Here is a 19,710-nt window from a genome sequence, read left to right on the forward strand (position 1 = left end):
AAGAAGTAAACCACTTTCTATTCGGGCACATATGGTAGGAACATCCGGAATCAAGAATCCATCTTTCGGCCATATAGTCGTGTGTGGACACACAGAGACTCAACTCATCCCCTTCAGAGCCTGAAGCATAACTTGCCTCAATTTTTGCCTTACCTTTCTTCTTACCATCTCTCTTGTTCTCTTTCTTCGGGTGAGAACAATTACTTGCGTAATGTCCCTTTTCATCGCAATTGTAGCACTTCACATGTGTCAAAGGCTTTTTTGACTTGGACATAAACTTCTCATTACTTGAAGAAGCCTTTTCATGCGACCTTCCTCTTGCCACTAATCCCTGACCTGCATTAATGTTATTCTCTACACGTGTCTTCTTCATCAACTCATAAGAAAGAAGTGCACTCTGAACTTTGTCAAGATCAACATCTTCTCTGTTCATAAATGTAGTCATTAGATGCTCATATATAGCTTTCTGGCAAGGAGAATATTAAACATGCCGCTTGATCCTCATCATCCATCTTCATGCCAACATTCAAATAATCGCTAGACATCGATGGAACTCACTGACGTGCTCTTGCATCGTTGAACCATCGACCATCATGTACCGATAAAGACGCTTCTTAAGGTACATCTTGTTCGTCATTCTCTTGGTCATATACATAGACTCTAGTTTGAGCCAAATACCAGGAGCGATATTTTCTCCCATTACACTATACATGACCTCATTAGCAAGACACAACCGGATTGATGAACAAGCCTAAAGATCGAACTCTTCCCAATCATTAGTACTCATACTCGCAGCTTTTGAATTAATCCCCTTTAAAGTCTTGTGCAAACCTTGTTAGATGAGGATGTCCCTAACTTGGACTCTCCAAATCCCTAAATTATTCTTCCCATTAAACTTCTCTACTTCAAACTTGGCATTTGACATCTTGGGAGCCATCATTCAAGTTACACACAATAACCCAAAAAACTATTTCACTTAGGAATTTAATTGAACACATTGTCTACACAAATTTCGAGCACTATGGTTCTTTACCAAAACTCAAAATCCTAAGTCGTAAACCTACTCTCCGATACCAATTGTTGAAAATAGGACAATATGGAAACAACGCTATCCACAACAAATAGATCAATCCTACACAATGATCGATCCTTCTCACTAGACAAGACTTTAACACCCTCCAAGTAATATCCCAACACTTCTCAATATCAAATAGCAAGCATATAAAGTAAAACAATTAATGTAAAGGAGAACAAACCACAAGACAAAGATATATCCACTACTACAGAAAAGTGCATAGATAGCATAGGAAAAACGCTATGAATTTTACTTGATAGCATTTACAAAATGCTATCTATAGCCATACTATGCTTTTTAAGATAGCGTTTGTGTCCAAAACGCTATCAAATTGATAGTACTATTGTCTTAAAACGCTATGAAAACGATAGAGTTGTTTATAGCGTTTGCCAAGAATGCAATAAACTCCATAGCGTTTCTACCTCAAAACGATAGCATTTTTTTCATGCTATTAAACTTTTATAGCATTGGGAAAATGCTATTGTTTTGTCAATATAAAATTAAAAAAATTCAAATATATATTAAATTTATTAAATTAGTGAATGAAAAAAAATTTGGATCCAAATGGATTCGAACCATCAACCTCTCAATTATTTGAGCGCTCTTCCATTTCAAGCTTATGGATCCATGGTATCACACAATCTCATTATACTTAAGGAAACGCAAGACTGCACAAAATTAATGTAAATAAGCGAAAATCCTATATATGCAAACTTTAAGGTCCCAACTAAGTCAATACTAGCCATGTTACTCGCCTTTAAACATACCCATTAGAGAACACTTAAATAGAAGTTTTTAAGAAAAAATGAATGGTATATACCTATGCTTGAACCGCTGCCTAGTTTCATCTCAAACTTTACAATGGAACTAGTAAAAAAATCAGGAGCACTCCATCAATCTAAAGTAACCTTTAAAACAAAATTTGACAAACCATACATTCAACACTCCTACTGGTTATTTTGGTCGAATTCCACGCTAGAAGACATAGATATATAAATTCCACCATATGAACTAGTTAAATATCTAACAAACTTGACCCAATTGTGGTCGACTAAGTACGAAATATATCAAAAAGAATGTATACCTGAGTCATTGTTAAACACATCAAAACAAAATTCAGTTGAGTGACCAACCACTTCAGCTTATCCTTTGTTAGTGTGAACCTTTCCACACAAAGACACAGGAAGTTCAATACTTTTGCAAGGTCAAAGTAGGCAGCACATGTTCCCATGTAGAACCTTCTTTGTCATGACCTATGAAGAAGCGACAAAAATCAAAGTTCAATGACATTGGAACATGCAAGAGAAAAAAAATACACAAGTGGGCAGCTAAGCAAGTGTATAAGTTATACACACCAAATCTTCCAATATTAAAGTAGTATACCTGTGATAAGGCATAAATATCGGCTACCCATGTAATTGAAAAGAATATTACCTGTGTAACTGCTAATGTAGCAACTAAAGCCTCATTCATTCCTAATATTTAACGCATGCCCACAAATAGTAAACTCACAAAGCACTAACAAAACTTATTCAAATATGAAACACATTATGAAAAAACAATGACAATTAGTAACACCTTTCCCTTGTAAAAGCTGAGGAACACATTATTTCCTATTGCATCTACAACGCCATTTACATTCTTTGAATCAAAACCCATCCTCCACAAAAAACTTGATTCCATTGTTGCATGAGCCCACCTCCACTATTAATTACCAGAAAATAAAAATTAAATGGCAATACAATTTGCATAAAAAGATTCCATACCTTAAAACTTGTGAGCTTTGTCATGGCTTCATAAATTTTTGGACGAGATGGAATAGGAGAGTGCATAGTTGACACATAATGCCACACAAATTTTCATTATTTTTGTCTTAGCCTGCTCTCCTGAGAAGAAGACTACAAAAACTACTTTCTCCACCTGCAAATGAGAAACTAAAATCCATCATGGCTAAAACTAAGATGAATGCTACTTTCCACATACTACGAAGCAAATCATTTCTGCAACTAGTACAAAGGTGGGGGAGCACATTAACACGTTCAGATTCAATTATAGTTTGGCAAAGGGACAATTCAGAAAAACTAAGGCTATTTCAAGAAAATCTAAATATTCAGGAAAAGTTCTGAAACTAAATATAGTATGTAATTGCAAAATTAAAAATCTTCTACTTGTGTTACATGTATGATGCACATCGTCATCACTATGACTCATTCACTTTTCAAATAATTGATTATTTCAGTACAACCCTGATTTGGGTGGGTGCAATGTGGGACTCTGGTGATTGAACTAACCAAAAGTGCAAATCGCACCATGCTAGGGTGAAAACAGACAACCCTGACTTCGCATAATTAAAGGTGTAACTGTATAAAGTTAAACTGTCAGATAGAAAGAAAGAAAAAAAGAAAGGCAAGAAGGCAGACCACTTCAGTTGATGGGGGATCCATGACATGTTGCTCATCTGGAGCCTGGTTGAAAAACATATTGCCTCTTGTCGCACGGAACAATATCCTCTCAAATGTCAACACTTTAGACTTACAAATAATCCCACTAATAAATCTCAAGCCAGCTTGGTTGGATGGCCCGGGCAGCATATCCTATAAAACATATAATAAAGGTTTCATAAAATGAATTATTAATGACAAAGTTCTCCATCAATAATTTTAAGGCATACTTGTTCAAGCAACGACGCTGTTTCTACATAGTCATCCCTTGAATAAACATTTTCATCTAATTCTCTCTCTGAAATTGCATGGCTTTTTGAAACAAGGAAACCACCTGCCTGAAATAAAGTATGAGAAAGGCATAAACTTATAAGAGAGGTTTAAAGTTTCATAAGAAATGCTTATGTGGACAAAGTATGCTGCAAGTAATACATACAGCGAATCAGATGCATGTCTAGATAAATATCTAATAGATATTATGATTATTACAACCCAAGCAAAAATATACATGAACAAATAGCGTAACACACCAAACCATTGTGTAAGGCTGTCAGTAGTTTTTAGTACTTTTTACATATTGCGTAAGGCTATCATAGGGACCTTGTGTGTGTGTACTACATATATGTAGTTATATACACTCGGTATTTGTACATAATAACTCACCTTTTTTTTTTGGATCGGGTATTTGTACATAATAGTATATATAGTTTTTAGTACTTTTTACATATATGTAGTTACATAATAACTCACCTTGCAACAAAAGACCCTAACGTTATACCACGGAGAAAGAGGGTCCAACAGCAAGGAGCTATGTAATTTACGACTTCATTAATCCTCCTCATAACACTAATAACAACATCCACATGCACTGCGCGCCCCATCTTCCACCTGCTATCGAAAGCCGTTTTTCTAGTAGTGATTATCTCTGAAGTTTAACGGCTTTATGAAGACTAGATAGAGAAAAAAAATCTTATGCTTGTAGTATAGGAATTTCTGTCGAACCGACGGTTTACAACAACCTAACCCTACAGTCTCAAAGTTCAAAATGTTGAAAGTAGAACAGTTGTTAGAACTGCTCTAAACAATACTTTGCAATAACTATTCGAAGACAATCAGGTGCATGGCTATTACAAACCGTTACAGGCATGATGATGCTCTTGAGTCTCAACCGCAAGATAAAGCCCTAACAGTAAGGTTAAAAACATGTTAAAATAATTGATATCATCTACCTTCAACAACACCAATCCATCTACTTATCATTTCAATATGAGTATATACAATAAGATAATCATAACACATCTGACAAATAATGTGATCAATAATAACTTCAGAAAAATAAAATTGTAATTAGAAGTATTTCAAGAAGAAATCAGCTTAGCTAAACAACGTTTCTAACTATGTTTCTAAACAATGTTATTACCAAGCATAGATAGTCGAGGACTAGGTGTTCCATCTGTTCCTGGAGCTTTCCCATTTAATGGGCTCCGGTCTACCCTAACTTCACTAAGACTAGGACTGATGGCCACCGCTGTGATATCCGTGGGCTATTAGGCCTCATGTCATCTTGTGAAGTGGGAGTAGAATTCGTTATTTTTGGACTGTGCGTATGGCGAATCTCAACACGACTTCTTGTGATTATCTCATCTAGAATTTCCTCACCATCATGAACATTTCTCACTTGTGGATCTTAATCCTATTTATGTAAATATAGATAAGAAGATGAGATTAAGCAATTCAATCCGAGCTTCACATAAATCAGGGGAAAAAGAACAAAAGAACAAAAGAACAAAAAGAAAAAGAAAAGGAAAGGAAAAACAAGTATCAATAGTAGTAAAGCGGGGGACTTACTTGTAGTGAACATGCTATTCGGGGGGCTTCTTCATATTCTCGCGACATCCAAGTCTTGTAGATGAGCTCCTTTGAAAAACTTGGGGCGCATGTATTATTGCTTTGACTTGGTACTAAGAGCATAAACAAGAGAGGGAAAAGGACACCAACTAGATCTGGATGGTTTAATTGAAACTAAAAAATGGAATTTTTAAGATTAGGGTGTAATTTGATTCGATGGCAAGTCAGAAACATAAAATACATGAATGAATGATGAGGAAGAGATCATATACAAAGATTTTGACATACAAGTAAATTAATATGAAAGAGAGAAGGGTTAGAAAGAGATATTTACTTTTCTTGTAGCAGCAAACTCAATTCCAATTTCAAATCTCATGAACAATCGGAGTTCCTTTATCTGATTTTGTTTATAGGGATTTCTATTTCTTTTCACCAAGTTATTGGGTTATATCCTCCTCATGAATCATCACGCAGAAGTTTACGTGCCCGGTTTACCCACGTGTTAAGTTGAGATAGCGTTTAGAAGAATTTTGAGATACCAAACGTGGAAAACGTACCAGGTAAGGATAGCGCTAGCTTTAGCAAGTGCAATGCCTATTTTTAGCATAGCGTTTTTTTACAAATGCAATTAAATAAAAGCTATCTATGGCCATTTTTGTAGTAGTGATCGTGGTTCGGCAATTTGCCTACGTCTACACTGCGAGTTCCAAACTTTTCTTGATGTCCGGAGTAACAAATTACAAGTCTCTCAATTCACTCACAAAGAATGAACACTCAACTCATAAAGAATTGCTCTCTTATAATCTCTCTCTTTCTTGGTTTTGGTTAAGTTAGGTTTTTACAGAAAAAATCTATATTTATACTGTTTAAAAAAAACTTCTGAAATAGTGAATTCATGTTGAAATACGGTAGAGCGCGGGTTGCGCTCTCGCAAGCCAAAGTCGAACGCGGGTTGCGCTAATCGTCTAGAGGTCTACCAAGGCATGAGCGCAGGGCGCGCCCTTGTGAACGCAAAAGGAGCGCGGAGCGCGCCTTACATGTGAGAGAGAAAAAACCAGTGTTTAGAAAACCGGACCGGACCGGTGGTTGAACCGGGTTCCGATCGGAACCAGTAAATTTTCGGTTCGGTTCAGTTAAAATTTGAGTTTATGGTTGGACCCTCGGTCTAAGCTTAAACCGTGGTTGAACCGGCGTTCAGTTCTAAACCGGATCACCCTTATATAATTTTTTTTTTCTTTTTTTGAAAAATTGATAATGTGGGAAGTTGAACCTAACACCTAAACAAGATAATCCAAACTCCAAACCAACATACTACTATGTATTTCTTGTATAAGAAATTTATTTTGATATATAATACCAATTAATATTGAATTAAAACATGTATTTATTCATTTTATTATTGTAATTATTAAAAAATTTGCTAAATAAACATCAATCGGTCCGACCGAATCGAACCATGCATGGTTGAACCATTTTAACAAAAAATCGGTTCGATTACCGGTTCGGTTTTCAAAACATTGGAAAAAACACATTTTTCTCTACAAACATATTCATGCTCACAGGATTATTACCTCGTATTGGGACCAATAGTTCTCCACAGATTTTCTGTATGCTTCCATTGCACCAGGGGGTGCTGTATAAAAGAGAATTTCCTGCCCAAAAGAAAAAATCAATTGATTAAGAGAATGAAGCAATTATGCAACAGCCCATGGAAAAAGTAATGAGTAAAACTTCATGCCCTAATACTGCAACGCTAAAATAGCACTGAATAAGACAAAAAGGTCATCCAAAATAACACCTCTAATGTAATTTTTTTAAAACAAGGAAGAAGAGAGAGAGAAGATCTCTATCCAATATACTATACAGTCAAGTACGTGCATAAAACTGATATTGTAAAAAAAAAAATCAAACAATGGCAAGAAGCAATAGTAGATATTCACGAATGCAAAACAAGAAATCATTTCGCTTTACTTCTAACACTTTTAATGCTTGAAATTCTTTCTCTTCCAAGTACATCAGATGGTTCGTCTAAGTTCCTTTATGCGTAAGACGTAATATTATTTCGAAATCTTATCTCACTTGAAATGAAATGTAATTGTTATTGATCTCTTTTGTTTTGTAACAGAAGTGGTGAGATTATTTCTTGGGAACCTAGAGCTTTTATTTATCATAATTTCATGTTATCTGGAATGTATAGAAACAATCATGTTGGATGATTTATTGCTACCAATAGTGGATGAATATCTCAAGGCCTCAGACAATCCAACATGAAAAACTTAGATTTTCTAGGAAAAATCTTACATCATTAATGATATCATGTAACTAATATATTATCTTCTAGTATAGTGTATATACTTGTTATATGTGTTTTTTTTTCCTTTGAAGTCTAAGGTTCATATATGATAGTTTCTGGCGTTCCGCAAGTATGTTGTGCTCATAATATGTGCTTGCCCAGAATAAATTAGCTATAAGAGTTACAATTTTTTTTTTACTTCTGCTACTTTCTGAGCAGTCTAAAGAGGAATGCGAGTACTTAATAAATCTGGCCAAGCCTCACATGGAGAAGTCAACGGTTGTTGATAGCAACTGGTCCAGCATGTTTGAATTTACCACCTTTTCTCTTTCTTTACTAAGTGAAAAAATGGTTTAGATTTCATAGCATTAAGATACTTATTATTTTAGTTTTGTTTTTGTAGGGTGCGGACTAGTTCTGGAACGTTTCTAAAGAGGGGCTGGGATAAAATCATCAGAAACTTGAGAAAAAGGATATCAGATTTCACCTTCTTGCCTGTCGGTATGTGGTCAGAGAATTATTATGCCAATATTTTGATAACTTCTACATGTGGGAAATAATAGCATGGCGCTATGAAAAGTGTTCGAGTTTTGATGTTTTAAAACAAACTCACCATTGTGAAGACACCTGCTGGTTAATAATATTTATTCTTTTATGGTCTTAAATCTTATACACTTGTCTATAAGAGTTACTGAATGTCTGTATCTTAGCTTTCTCTTGTAGTGTTATTTCATAGTCACTCTTTATTTATTGTTTGCATGATCTTCTATTTGACTCTTAATGATTCACAGAGCATGGGGAAAAATTCTTCACTACGAAGTTGGACAGAAATATGAACCTAACACCAGCGGATAGCTAATTTTGATGTATCTGTTTTCCCTCTTGACTTGCAAACAATTCAAGAATGTTGGTCGAGACATGCTGAGAAGTCAACACCACCCCCAACTTTTTTTTTATTATTGCTGGGTCAATATACTATACAGTCAATCTACGTGCATAAAATAATTCTGATATTGTAAAAAAAAAGTCAAACAATGGCAAGAAGCAATAGTAGATATTCACGAATGCAAAACAAAAGAAATCATTTCGCTTTACTTCTAACACTTTTAATCCTTATTGGTTTAATCCATTTATTTCTTGAAACAGCTGGGAAGGAGGAGGAGGACAGTGTTTCCTGCTCTTCTGTTCCTTGGTGGAACGAATTATCTGAATGTGGGAAGAAAGGCCTTTCTGTAAATTAAGATGGGAGATGCTTTACTGTTTTGGAATGTGGTCTGGGGCTACATCAGATGGTTCCATTGCAAATAAAAGTCTTAGGACCCTGTTCTTTGGAATTCTTTGAAATAGAAGCTCATCATCCATCATTATTTGTGTCCTTCAAGTAGAATTTAGAATAACCGTCTCCTTGCATTGTCTTCAAGCTTTCGATCATATTGTGAAATGAGTTTCCTCTATCCTAATTATCCACTATGTACCTGCATTTCTGTTATGGTTATATTCCAGGTGGATGCCCTGTGATTAAGGGCAACAAGTGGTCATCTACAAAGTGGATTCGTGTCAACGAGTACAAGGTTTAATGGTCTAAACTCAAGGTACTTCGCTTTAAAAAATGTGTATACGTCTAATTAACTAACACAATATGATTGTTGTTTTCTAACAAACATACAAGTATGAATTTCTTCTGACTGCACCCTGTAATTTCTGACAGCCCGCTATCTTTTATGGTGTTTTTGGTAATTTATACGAGTTACACAAGCAAGACATCGAGTTGCATATACTATGATGTACTGGGGCATGTGATATATCATATGGTCACTGGCAATATTATTGAAGAAATACATTTTGTAAAGAATAGGTTGTGCAGCAACAGTTTCCATCACTTAAATGCGCCATTACTGTTCTTCCTCTTGATGGTAATTTTTTTTCTTTTTCCAGTTTACATTAAACGGTCATATCATGCGGGCTACCATTTTTGGTGTGCGGACGACCGTTCGGTCGTTCCTATATATACCAACTAGAGCTTCACTTGGTTTGCTAAAGTCAGGTTTATATTTGACACTGATGGTCTGGGTTCCTTCACGCCTTCAGTTTTGATAGACTAACTTCTAAATCTCACCAGCAACAGCTTAGACATTGTGATTGGTTCGCAATGTCCTGTCATAACTTTGGTTCTTTTTAGCAGTTTATCATGTATTACGATATCCAGAAACTAACATTCTGTAGAAATACTACATTCTGTAAGCGAAAGCTATCAACAAATATTATATTTAAACCGAGCTTCATTACAATGACAAGCATTTATTATTTTTATTTATTTTTGTTTTCTTTATTACTGGCGTTTAATTCCCAATTTGGGTTCTTATCAAAGCTTGGTTTCACAAACCTACAACCCTGATGCTTGACCCTTCGATGGATGCACTGGGATATACTGTGTCGTGATGTTATCCAACTAACCGTAGAAACTCGGGTTTTTCGACTTGGGCAAGACATGTCCAACTTACTAAGAGCTTACTTAGAGCATCAACAGCCCATTGTCAAAAAAAATTGTGACACGTTGGCTTTTCTGTCCACAAAAAAGTGTCATTGCTATCTTTAAGCACGGATAAAGTGAGATTTGGCAACAAGTGTCTTGGGTTTGAGGTTTACATGTTCTATGTGTCCTCTATGTCTTCTTCAGTTTTGATACCATCACCTACCTGATAGCTTTAAAGCAACAAACTATCTCTATTCATGGGCAAGGGTCTGGTGAAGTGGGAGTCATTGCTAGTGCTTCATGTTATGGATAAGCTTATTCACTCCATACTCCATAGTGAGGAGAAGTAGGATAGTATTCGTGAGTTGGGGTGTAAAGCGTGCAACAAGCCCAAAAATTGTCCCACTGCCGAGAATTCCGATGCTCACATTTTTCGTAAAATGCCGTAATTTACTTAATATTTTGTAAAATCTAGCAAAATATCGCGATAGGCATATTGAGTTTCCCTTTATACGATTTTGTAATATTTTTTTTTCCGATAATATAGGATTGTGTAATAGGGCTGGTGATGTATTAGAACCGTAAGATGGTTTAGTAACTGAATAAGGGTGTTGCGAGTGTCACCAAAAAGTGGAATGAAACTCAAAAAGCTCTATCTAGGTTTTAACTTCAAGGAAACCTTTTGAGAATAGAAACCCCCTCGGTCCAAGTCACCCGATTTTCAAACAAACCACACACAGTTATTTACATTTTGTTATTGGTTTTTTGTAGGATGATGGATGGCTAAATAGTTCTAAAAATATTATTCAATCTCGTAGGAGTGGTGGTCGATGCCTCTAGTATTGGGTTCGAAACCACCTTGGAACATGTTTTTGAGCACTTCAGCCCCAAGCTTCTCAATTTCACATGTTCTTGTCCACTGCTATTTATTAACTTTGGCCTTATAGCGTCCCAAGCTCGATGCATATGGGTTTCCAGCTGGTATATCTTTTTTGCCCACTATGTATCAACAACATTATCAGTGTTGGCCCTGACATTTTGGTAGCCTAAAGCAAGACAATAGAATGTGACCCTATATGTATTAATATTATAATTTTTTAATTTTTTTTATTTTTATTATTTTTTTAACTTGTGTTATACAATATAATCTAAGAGCGAGTGAAGTGATTTTGTTATTTGACAGAAGAGTTTTATTTGTTTTTTTAGATATAGATAAAAGTTTGGGTTTTTTAATTGTGAGTTGGTTTAATGTTTTTTTTTTTTTAATTGTTTGTAACGAGTGGGTTGAGTATTGCCAAAGAGTTTAAGAAGGAGTTGGGTTCTCGGGGATTGTGAGTGATTTTGTTATTTGGCAGATGAGTTTTATTTGTTTTTTTTAGATATAGATAAAAATTTGGATTTTTTAATTGTGAGTTGGTTTAGTGTTTTTTGTTTTTTTTAATTGTTTGTAACGAGTGGGGTAAGTATTGCCAAAGAGTTTAATAAGGAGTTGGGTTTTCAGGGATTGTGAGTGATTTTGTTATTTGGGGCAAAAGAGTTTTATTTGTTTTTTTTAGATATAGATAAAAGTTTATATTTTTTAATTGTGAGTTGGTTTAGTGTTTTTTGTTCTTTTTAATTGTTTGTAACGAGTTGGAGTAGGGTAAGTATTGCCAAAGAGTTTAATAAGGAGTTGGGTTCTCAGGGATTGTAAGTGATTTTGTTATTTGGCAGATGAGTTTTATTTATTTATTTTAGATATAGATAACAGTTTGGGTTTTTTAATTGTGTGTTGGTTTAGTGTTATTTGTTTTTTATTTTTTTTTTTTTATTTTTATTTTATTTTATTGTTTGTAATGAGTGGGGTAAGTATTTTCAAAGAGTTTAATAAGGAGTTGGGTTCTCGGGGATTGTGAGTGATTTTGTTATTTGACAGAAGAGTTTTATTTGTTTTTTAAATATAGATAAAAGTTTGAGTTTTTTAATTGTGAGTTGGTTTAGTGTTTTTTGTTTTTTTTAATTGTTTGTAACGAGTGGGGTAAGTATTGTCAAAGAGTTTAATATAAAGAGTTGGGTTATGAGGTATTGAGGGATTAATTGAAATCGCGTGTTTATTTTTTTTTCTTAAATATGGTTGGTTTATATTTTTTCCTAATTTAAATAAGTGGCAACTAACTGAACTCTTTATTAGAAAGTTTATTGTTTTGTGTCGATAATAGTGTGATCCCTATTTTTTTGTTTTGGTTTGGTGGCCCAAAGCAATTGCTTGGGTCGCTTTGCCTCAGGGCGGGCATGGAGCATTATCCCTATGGTGGTCTATATTCAATCTAAAAATGTCTCAATGACTTGTTTGGACGTCGCGTATTTCGGTATATTTTGGTCTAGGTCACTCCCTCATTTATTTGATCTATGAATTATGTTTCAAACCACCGATTACTACACAGACAACTGAAGGAACTTCCGGTTCTCACCACATCTTCACAATACATGGCAATGGAAATGAAGAGACAAATCCACCAGTGGGAAATTGAAATGAGCAGTCACATTTAATATAAAATAAGGTTTTCATAGTTTTTGTTGTTATTTCCATATTTACTTTATCTACAATCTACATGCATATATATTACCAGAGAACAGAAAAAGTAGGTATATTCTTATTAATAAATATCTAAAATACTTTAAAGATCGCACCTCTCATCTACAGTGGGGCAACAATGTTTTAATATTTTTTTATGTATCTCTTGGTTATTTCGTCCATTTGTTATTTGTCCCTCTATTTTTTGGTTATTTACCTAATTTAACTCTATCTAAAAGAGAGAGAGAAAAGTTGTTTGGCTTCTGATAGACACGTGTAGGATGAGAAGAGATAGAAAAACGTGTGTAGCACGTGCACCATTCTAGTATATATAAGGGTTGGCTTAAGTGCTTATAAGCCACAAGTATAACATAATATAAAATCACGTTTACACTTCAAAGTTCAAACTGAACATCTTTTTCACTCCCGCCTTTTTCATCTTTTCTTTTTCAAACAGGTAATTTACAGCCAGCTGAACTACCAGAAGAGTCTAGAAACTCACATGGCCAGCAGGGATTACCAGATGATTCTATTCCCACCGGAGCTCAGCTACTACCCAATACACAGCTTCTTTTGCCACAAGAAGCAGCAAGCGAACAAGTATAAGATGGCCAGCAAGGACTATGTAGTGGCATAATGTGGGAAGATTGGACTAAGTCAGCGGTGCAGGGGATAGAATGCAACATAACTAAGGAAATGGAGGAGTAGAGAATCAAGGCCGCGGAACCCTAGACCGCGGATGTGGCATGCGTACGATCGGAAGAAGAGCCATGGGATAACATGACAGATGGGTGGTCCAGATGAGAAGAGGGAGGTATAAAAAGAAGAGAGTGAGGAGAAAAAAAATGGAGGCCGCTAAAAGAAAATAGGAAGGAGGAACAGTGGAGAGGGAGAGAAAAAGAGAGATTGTGGAGTTGAGATATTTAGGGTTCATACATTTGGCGCCGTCTGTGGGGACTAAAGAAAATCAACTTAGAAATGGCACCAAAGAGAGCAGCGGGTAGGCTTAAGAAGGTGAGAGTTCAGGAACTGACACTGGAAGCGGTGATTGAGGAGGGGGAAGAACGGGAAGAGGGGCGAAGCAAATGGAAGAAACACGACTGATGATTGATGCGAGAAGAGATTGAGAGGCTGAGAGAGGAAAACGATGAGCTGAGAAGACAGAGAGAGAAGGCGGAGGAAGAGGCCGGGGAAGAGCTAAGTGAGGGGTCCGAAAATGAGGGATCTGAAGACGAGGAGGAGCTCGGACCGAATCTTGTGGAAAACCCAGTAGCTGGCTTGACAATGGAGCAAGTCCAAGAAATGATAGACAATGATAGGGAGGCAAACCGGAGGCGGGCAAAGGAGCACAGAGGAGCGGCCAGTCAGGTGGTGGCTGGGTTGAATCACAACCCATTAGCAGATGACATATGGCCTTCGGAGGTTCCAAAGCGGTTCGCCCAGCCGAGGTTCGAGAGGTATGATGACAAAGGAGATCCAGCAGATCACATCCATCATTTTCGGCAACAGATGCCACTCTGGCAGGAATCTCGGTATGATGGTCTACGGTGTATGATGTTCCCGGCTAGCCTTAAAGGAGGGGCGTCGGATTGGTACTACAGATTGCCAGCAAGGAGCATAAAAAATTTCCAGGAATTGGAGCAGGCGTTCATAAATCACTTCATACATCAGAAGAAGTGGGTGGTAGACATCGCGACTCTATTCAACGTGCGACAAAGGTCTGCGGAATCAATTAGGGAGTTTCTGTGCCGGTTCAAGGCAGAGACACTGAAAGTTGAAAATCTGGATGAGAGGACAACGGTGATAGTCTTTGAGAGAGGCTTGCGTCCGGGGACAGGAGTGCACCAGACGTAGCCAAGAATGAGATCGCGACGTTACACGAGTTGTATCCGAGAGTGGAAAAGTATATAAGATATGAAGATTCTATGTAGAAAGATTCCAAGAGGTCAGGGAAGGCAGTGTTATCTTTGGAGAAGGAACGGGAGCACCGAAAGGCAGAGACATCGGAAAAAGAAGGTGGGAGATACCGCGGATACAGAGCATGGGCAGAAGGAAATCGGGAAGGCGTCCGAAGGGAGTACAGGGAGAGGAAGCCATACCGCGAGATGGAATAGACTCCGCTGAATAAGCCACTGAGTGAGATCTTGCCCTTAATAAGGAATCTGCCGGGGTATGAAGGACCGCGAAGCATGCCAATAGAGATACTAGAGAAGCCCTTATGCGCATATCATAAGATAAGGAATCATGAGACGAATGACTGTTACGCTCTAAAATGGTTGGTTCAGAGAATTGTGGAGAAAGGGAGGATGGGAGAGTTTGTGAGAGACGCCCAGAATGAGGAGCGCATGCCGCCGCAGGAAAGAATACTGGGAACCATCAATGTTATTTATAGCGGTGAAGTTCTGAGTCATAACACTTATAGAGACAAGATAAGGCGGACCGCGAGCATCCAGAAAATTAATGAGAGAATGGATAGACCATGACAAAGGGAGGTGGCGGCAGCAAAAAAGGACAGAATCGTATTTAGTAGCGTGGACCTACGGGCAATGGACTCACCACATGAAGATGCGCTGGTCATTACAGTAGCGATGGGGAACTACATGGTGAAAAGGGTGTTGATTGATTGTGGAAGTGCAGTGGATTTGTTATTCAGAGGTGCTTTGGAGGAAATGGGAGTCGATCCTAAGCAGCTGCGTCCTTCGCGGACTAATTTGTATGGATTTAACAGGAGCATGACAGAGCCCATGGGGGAACTCTTATTGCCCATAACAACAGGACCAGTGGCAGTTTTTACCCGATTCATGGTGGTAGATTCTGATTCGCAATATAATGCAATATTGGGAAGGCGGTGGATTCACGAGATGAAGGTGGTCCCATCAATGTATTATCAGGTAATACGATTCCCCACACCTACCGGCATGTACGAGATTTACGGTGATCAGGTAACTGCCAAGAGAGCAGCCATCGGGGAACAGTGAAGTGGTTGATCCGCGGACCAGAAGGAGAGACTTCCAATCCTAGGAAGAGGCATGCATAGCAATTACAGTGCACCTCGGTGGAGGGAAAGGATGAGACATCGGCCAGACCCAAAGATGCTCGATGAGATTGAGGTGGTGAGTATTAGGAAGGGGGAAGGAGGAGAAGTTCACGTCGATAGGATCCAGTTTGCCAAAGGAGTGGAGGGGTAAGTTGATACAGTTCTTGTCAGAAAATAGAGATGTCTTTGCTTGGACAATAGAGGATGTTACTGGGTTGGACCCAGAATTCGCATGTCACAACTTACATATGAGAGAAGACTCCAAACCCGTGAGGCAAAATATGCACAATATTGGGCCGAAATACGTCGAGGGGATCCGGGAAGAGGTCGCTAGATTGAAAGGGGTGGGGATAATCCGAGAAGTTGAGTTAACAGACTGGTTGTCTAACATAGTCGCGGTATCGAAAAAGAATGGAAGGGTGCGTATGTGCATGGATTTTACTGATGTAAATCTCGAATGCCCGAAGGACAGTTATCCTATGCCGTGAGTGGATGAGTTGGTGGATAGGACGGCATAATTCAAGATATTTTCCTTCATGGATGCGTCGATGGGGGTATAATCAGGTCGCAATGTATGGGCCAGATCAGGAAAAGACATCGTTTGTGGTGGAAGGCGGTACATACTGCTATACGAGGATGTCATTTGGTTTAAAGAATGCAGGGGCTACCTTCCAGCGACTGGGGGAGAAAATGTTCGAAAGCAAGATTCAGAAGGGAATTAAAATTTATATAGACGACATGGTGGAGAAAAGTATGTCAGAAGAGGAACATATAGAGGGTTTGAGAGAGACCTTCGAGATACTACGGAAATACAACTTGAAGCTGAACCTTGAGAAGTGTACATTCGGGGTGACTATGGGAAAGTTTTTGGGTTATATCGTTACTCATAGGGGGATCGAGGCTAACCCCGAGCAAATAAGGTCCCTGGTAGAGATGCCATCTCCGCAGAATGTGAAAGGAAGTACACCGGTTAGCAGGAAGGGTCGCGGCTTTGAATAGATTCATTTCCAAGTCATCCAATAAATGCAGACCGCTGTACAGATTGTTAAGGAGCACACCAGATTTTGTGTGGACCGTGGAGTGTGAGGAGGCATTCCAAGAATTGAAAAAATATTTGGGCAAAACACCTTTGTTGTCACGGCTTGAGACGGGGGAGAAGTTATATTTGTACTTGGGGCCCACGGGATATGCAGTTAGCTCAGTTCTAGTTCGAGTGGTAGACAAGATGGAGAAGCCGGTATATTTTCAGAGCAACACCTTGCTAGATGCAGAAACGTGGTATAGCAGAATTGAGAAGTATGTCTTGGCATTAGTTTTCTCAACCTTAAAGCTGAAACCCTACTTTGAAGCGCATGTGGTGGTGGTGGTAACGAATTTGCCTCTGAGACAAACACTGAAGACAGAAAAATCTAGTAGAATGTTGAAGTGGGCAGTGATGCTGATTTCCTATGAGATACAATATCATATAAGAACCGCGGAAAAGGCGCAAGCGATGGCTAAATTTCTGGCAGAGTTTCCCGCAGAGGATCCCACGTAGGGAGAAGAAATGGTCATGGAACCAGAAAGGGAGGGAGAACCAGACCTCCTAGACCTGTGGGATAAGAGGAATGGATGGAGGGTATTCGCAGATGGGTTAGCTACCGATGCATGTAGCGACATAGGAGTCGTGTTGGTTACACTTGATAATGGCAGAATAGAGCAAACCATGAAACTAGGGTTCGCAGCGTCCAGTAATGAAGCAGAATACGAAGCGGTGATAGCGGGATTGAGAATGGCCGAAGATTTGGGAGTGAAGGAGTTGACAGTATATTTTGATTCAAATTTAGTGGTGTGTCAAGCGAATGGAGGGTTCGCCGCCTGATGCCCCAGGATGGCATGATATTTGGATGTGCTGCGTAAACGATCTGCAAAATTCACAAAACTCAGGTTCCTTCATTTAGGCAGTGGAAAGAACAGACACGCCAATGCCCTGCCGTATGTAGCAGCCGCAATTCCCGGGTCTGAAGAAAGAACAATATGAGTGGGAATGTTGGAGAAACTAAGGACGCGATAGATCTTTGTCAGGTCGCGGAAGAAATCAAAGGCTGGATGGAGCCAATTAAGGGCTTTTTGGCGGGAAAGGAAGTGACAGATAAGAAGGAAAGAAGGAGATGGGAACAAACTTCTCGGAGATACGTTTACTAGAAGAGAGTTATACCGAAAAAACTTCAATGGACCCCTATTAAAATGCTTGGGTCCGCGGCTATCCCATGAGGTGTTGGCAGAATTACATGAGGAAGATTGCAAGAGCCATTTAGCGGGAAGAACTACGACACATCGACTACTGACACAGGGGTATTTCTGGCCCCATATGAAAAGGGATGCCATGGAATTTGCTAAGAGATGTGACAAATGCCAGAGATTTGCCCAGCTGATATTCGCCCCCGTAGAACTGCTGCATAATGTGTCAAGTCCGTGGCCTTTTGCTATGTAGGCAATGGATATAGTAGGACCGCTGCCCATGGCCAGTGGCAAACGGAGGTTCATGCTTGCGGTCACTGATTATTTCACGAAATGGATTGAAGCCGTACCCTTGCAGCAAGTGAAGGAGACACAAATCGTCAAGTTCTTATTGGAGAATATTATTTACAGGTTTGGGCTGCCATATGCCATCATAGCGGACAATGAGACTCAGTTTACAGGAGCGAAGGTGGCCAGGTTCTTACAAGCCTATAAAGTGAAACAGGGGTTCTCAGCCCCTTATAATCCCGAGGGCAACGAACAGGCATAGTCATCTAACAATACTATCATGAATAACTTTAAGAGGAAATTGGAAGATAAGAAGGGGGCGTGGGCAGAGGAGCTGAATCATGTACTATGGGCCTACTGAACCACACCTCGATCGTCCACCCAAGAGACCCCATTCTCATTGGCTTACGGGGTGGAGGCTGTGATCCCTTCTGAGATGATGGCAGCTACAAAATGAACAAAGGCCGTGGAGGAGGGCTCAAACTGGAGAATTTTAGCAGCGGATCTGAATTTGGCAGAAGAAAGAAGAGACATTGCCTGTATAAAGCTGGAAGAGTATCACCGGAGATTGCAAAGACAGTATAACAGGATGGTTAAGCCAAGGTAGTTCCAAATAGGTGACCTGGTGCTCCGTCGAGTGACACCTAGTACCAGGAAAGAGAAAGATGGAAAGCAGGGTCCGAACTGGGAGGGACCTTATACTGTGGTGGATATCGGAGGGGCAGGCACCTACAGATTGTGGATGCAGGAGGGCAAATTGATAGAGAAACCGTGGAACATGAGGATGTTAAAAAAAATTCACACTTGAATGTAATGGAAATCTATGACAAGAATCTGTAGTTGTATGGAAATATATAATACAACAACACTTTTGAGAAGATGCTATCATTTGATCCAAAATAAATAAGGGACATGGAACACAAACGAGACAGCTGAGGGGATGAGCCCTTCGCTGAAACAAGGTCGGATTTGGACCTGGGGCAAGACGGGTTGCCCCAAATAACTTTCCAGAGCTAGAGAGCCCGCGGAGTGGGATGAGCCCTTCGCGGATGAGAGATGCTAATCGCACATGGGGCATGTAATCCAAGCATGGAGAGAGACAACGGAGGGGATGAGCCCTTCGCTAATACAAGGCTAGAGGGAGTCTGGGGCAAGATGAGTTGCCCCACTTGACTTGCTGAGGCTATAGAGCCCGCGGAGTGGGAGGAGCCCTTCGCAGATTAGAGATACTAATAGCACGTGGGGCATGGAATCCAAGCATGAAGAGAGACAGTGGAGGGGATGAGCCCTTCGCTGATACAAGGCTAGAGTTGAGTTTGGGGCAAGACGAGTTGCCCCCAATCGACTTGCTGAAGCTATAGAGCACGCAGAATGGGGTGAGCCCTCTACGGAGGAGAGGTGCAACTTACACATGGGGCATGGAATCCAAGCATGAAGAGAGATAGAGGATGGGAGGAGCCTTTTTCCTTTGCGGAGGAGGG

General features: G+C 39.1%; 1 protein-coding gene and 1 long non-coding RNA gene across 2 annotated transcripts; one reads left to right on the forward strand and one right to left on the reverse strand.

Moving 5' to 3' along the window:
- Nucleotides 1–2,768: 2,768 nt before the first annotated feature.
- LOC147487456 (uncharacterized) lies at nt 2,769–3,858 on the reverse strand. The gene is made up of 3 exons (XR_015203299.1): nt 3,747–3,858; nt 3,496–3,669; nt 2,769–2,995 (listed from the first exon to the last, which is right to left on the reverse strand). It is a non-coding gene; the product is annotated as an uncharacterized LOC147487456 (long non-coding RNA).
- An 11,372-nt stretch (nt 3,859–15,230) lies between these two features.
- LOC147487457 (uncharacterized) lies at nt 15,231–15,662 on the forward strand. The gene has a single exon (XM_086574039.1). It carries the CDS (start codon nt 15,231–15,233, stop codon nt 15,660–15,662), a length of 432 nt encoding a protein of 143 aa, XP_086430165.1.
- The last annotated feature ends 4,048 nt before the right edge of the window (nt 15,663–19,710 follow it).

Source organism: Coptis chinensis, chromosome 7 (assembly GCF_015680905.1).
Source record: "Coptis chinensis isolate HL-2020 chromosome 7, ASM1568090v1, whole genome shotgun sequence".
Classification (NCBI taxonomy): Eukaryota; Viridiplantae; Streptophyta; class Magnoliopsida; order Ranunculales; family Ranunculaceae; genus Coptis; species Coptis chinensis.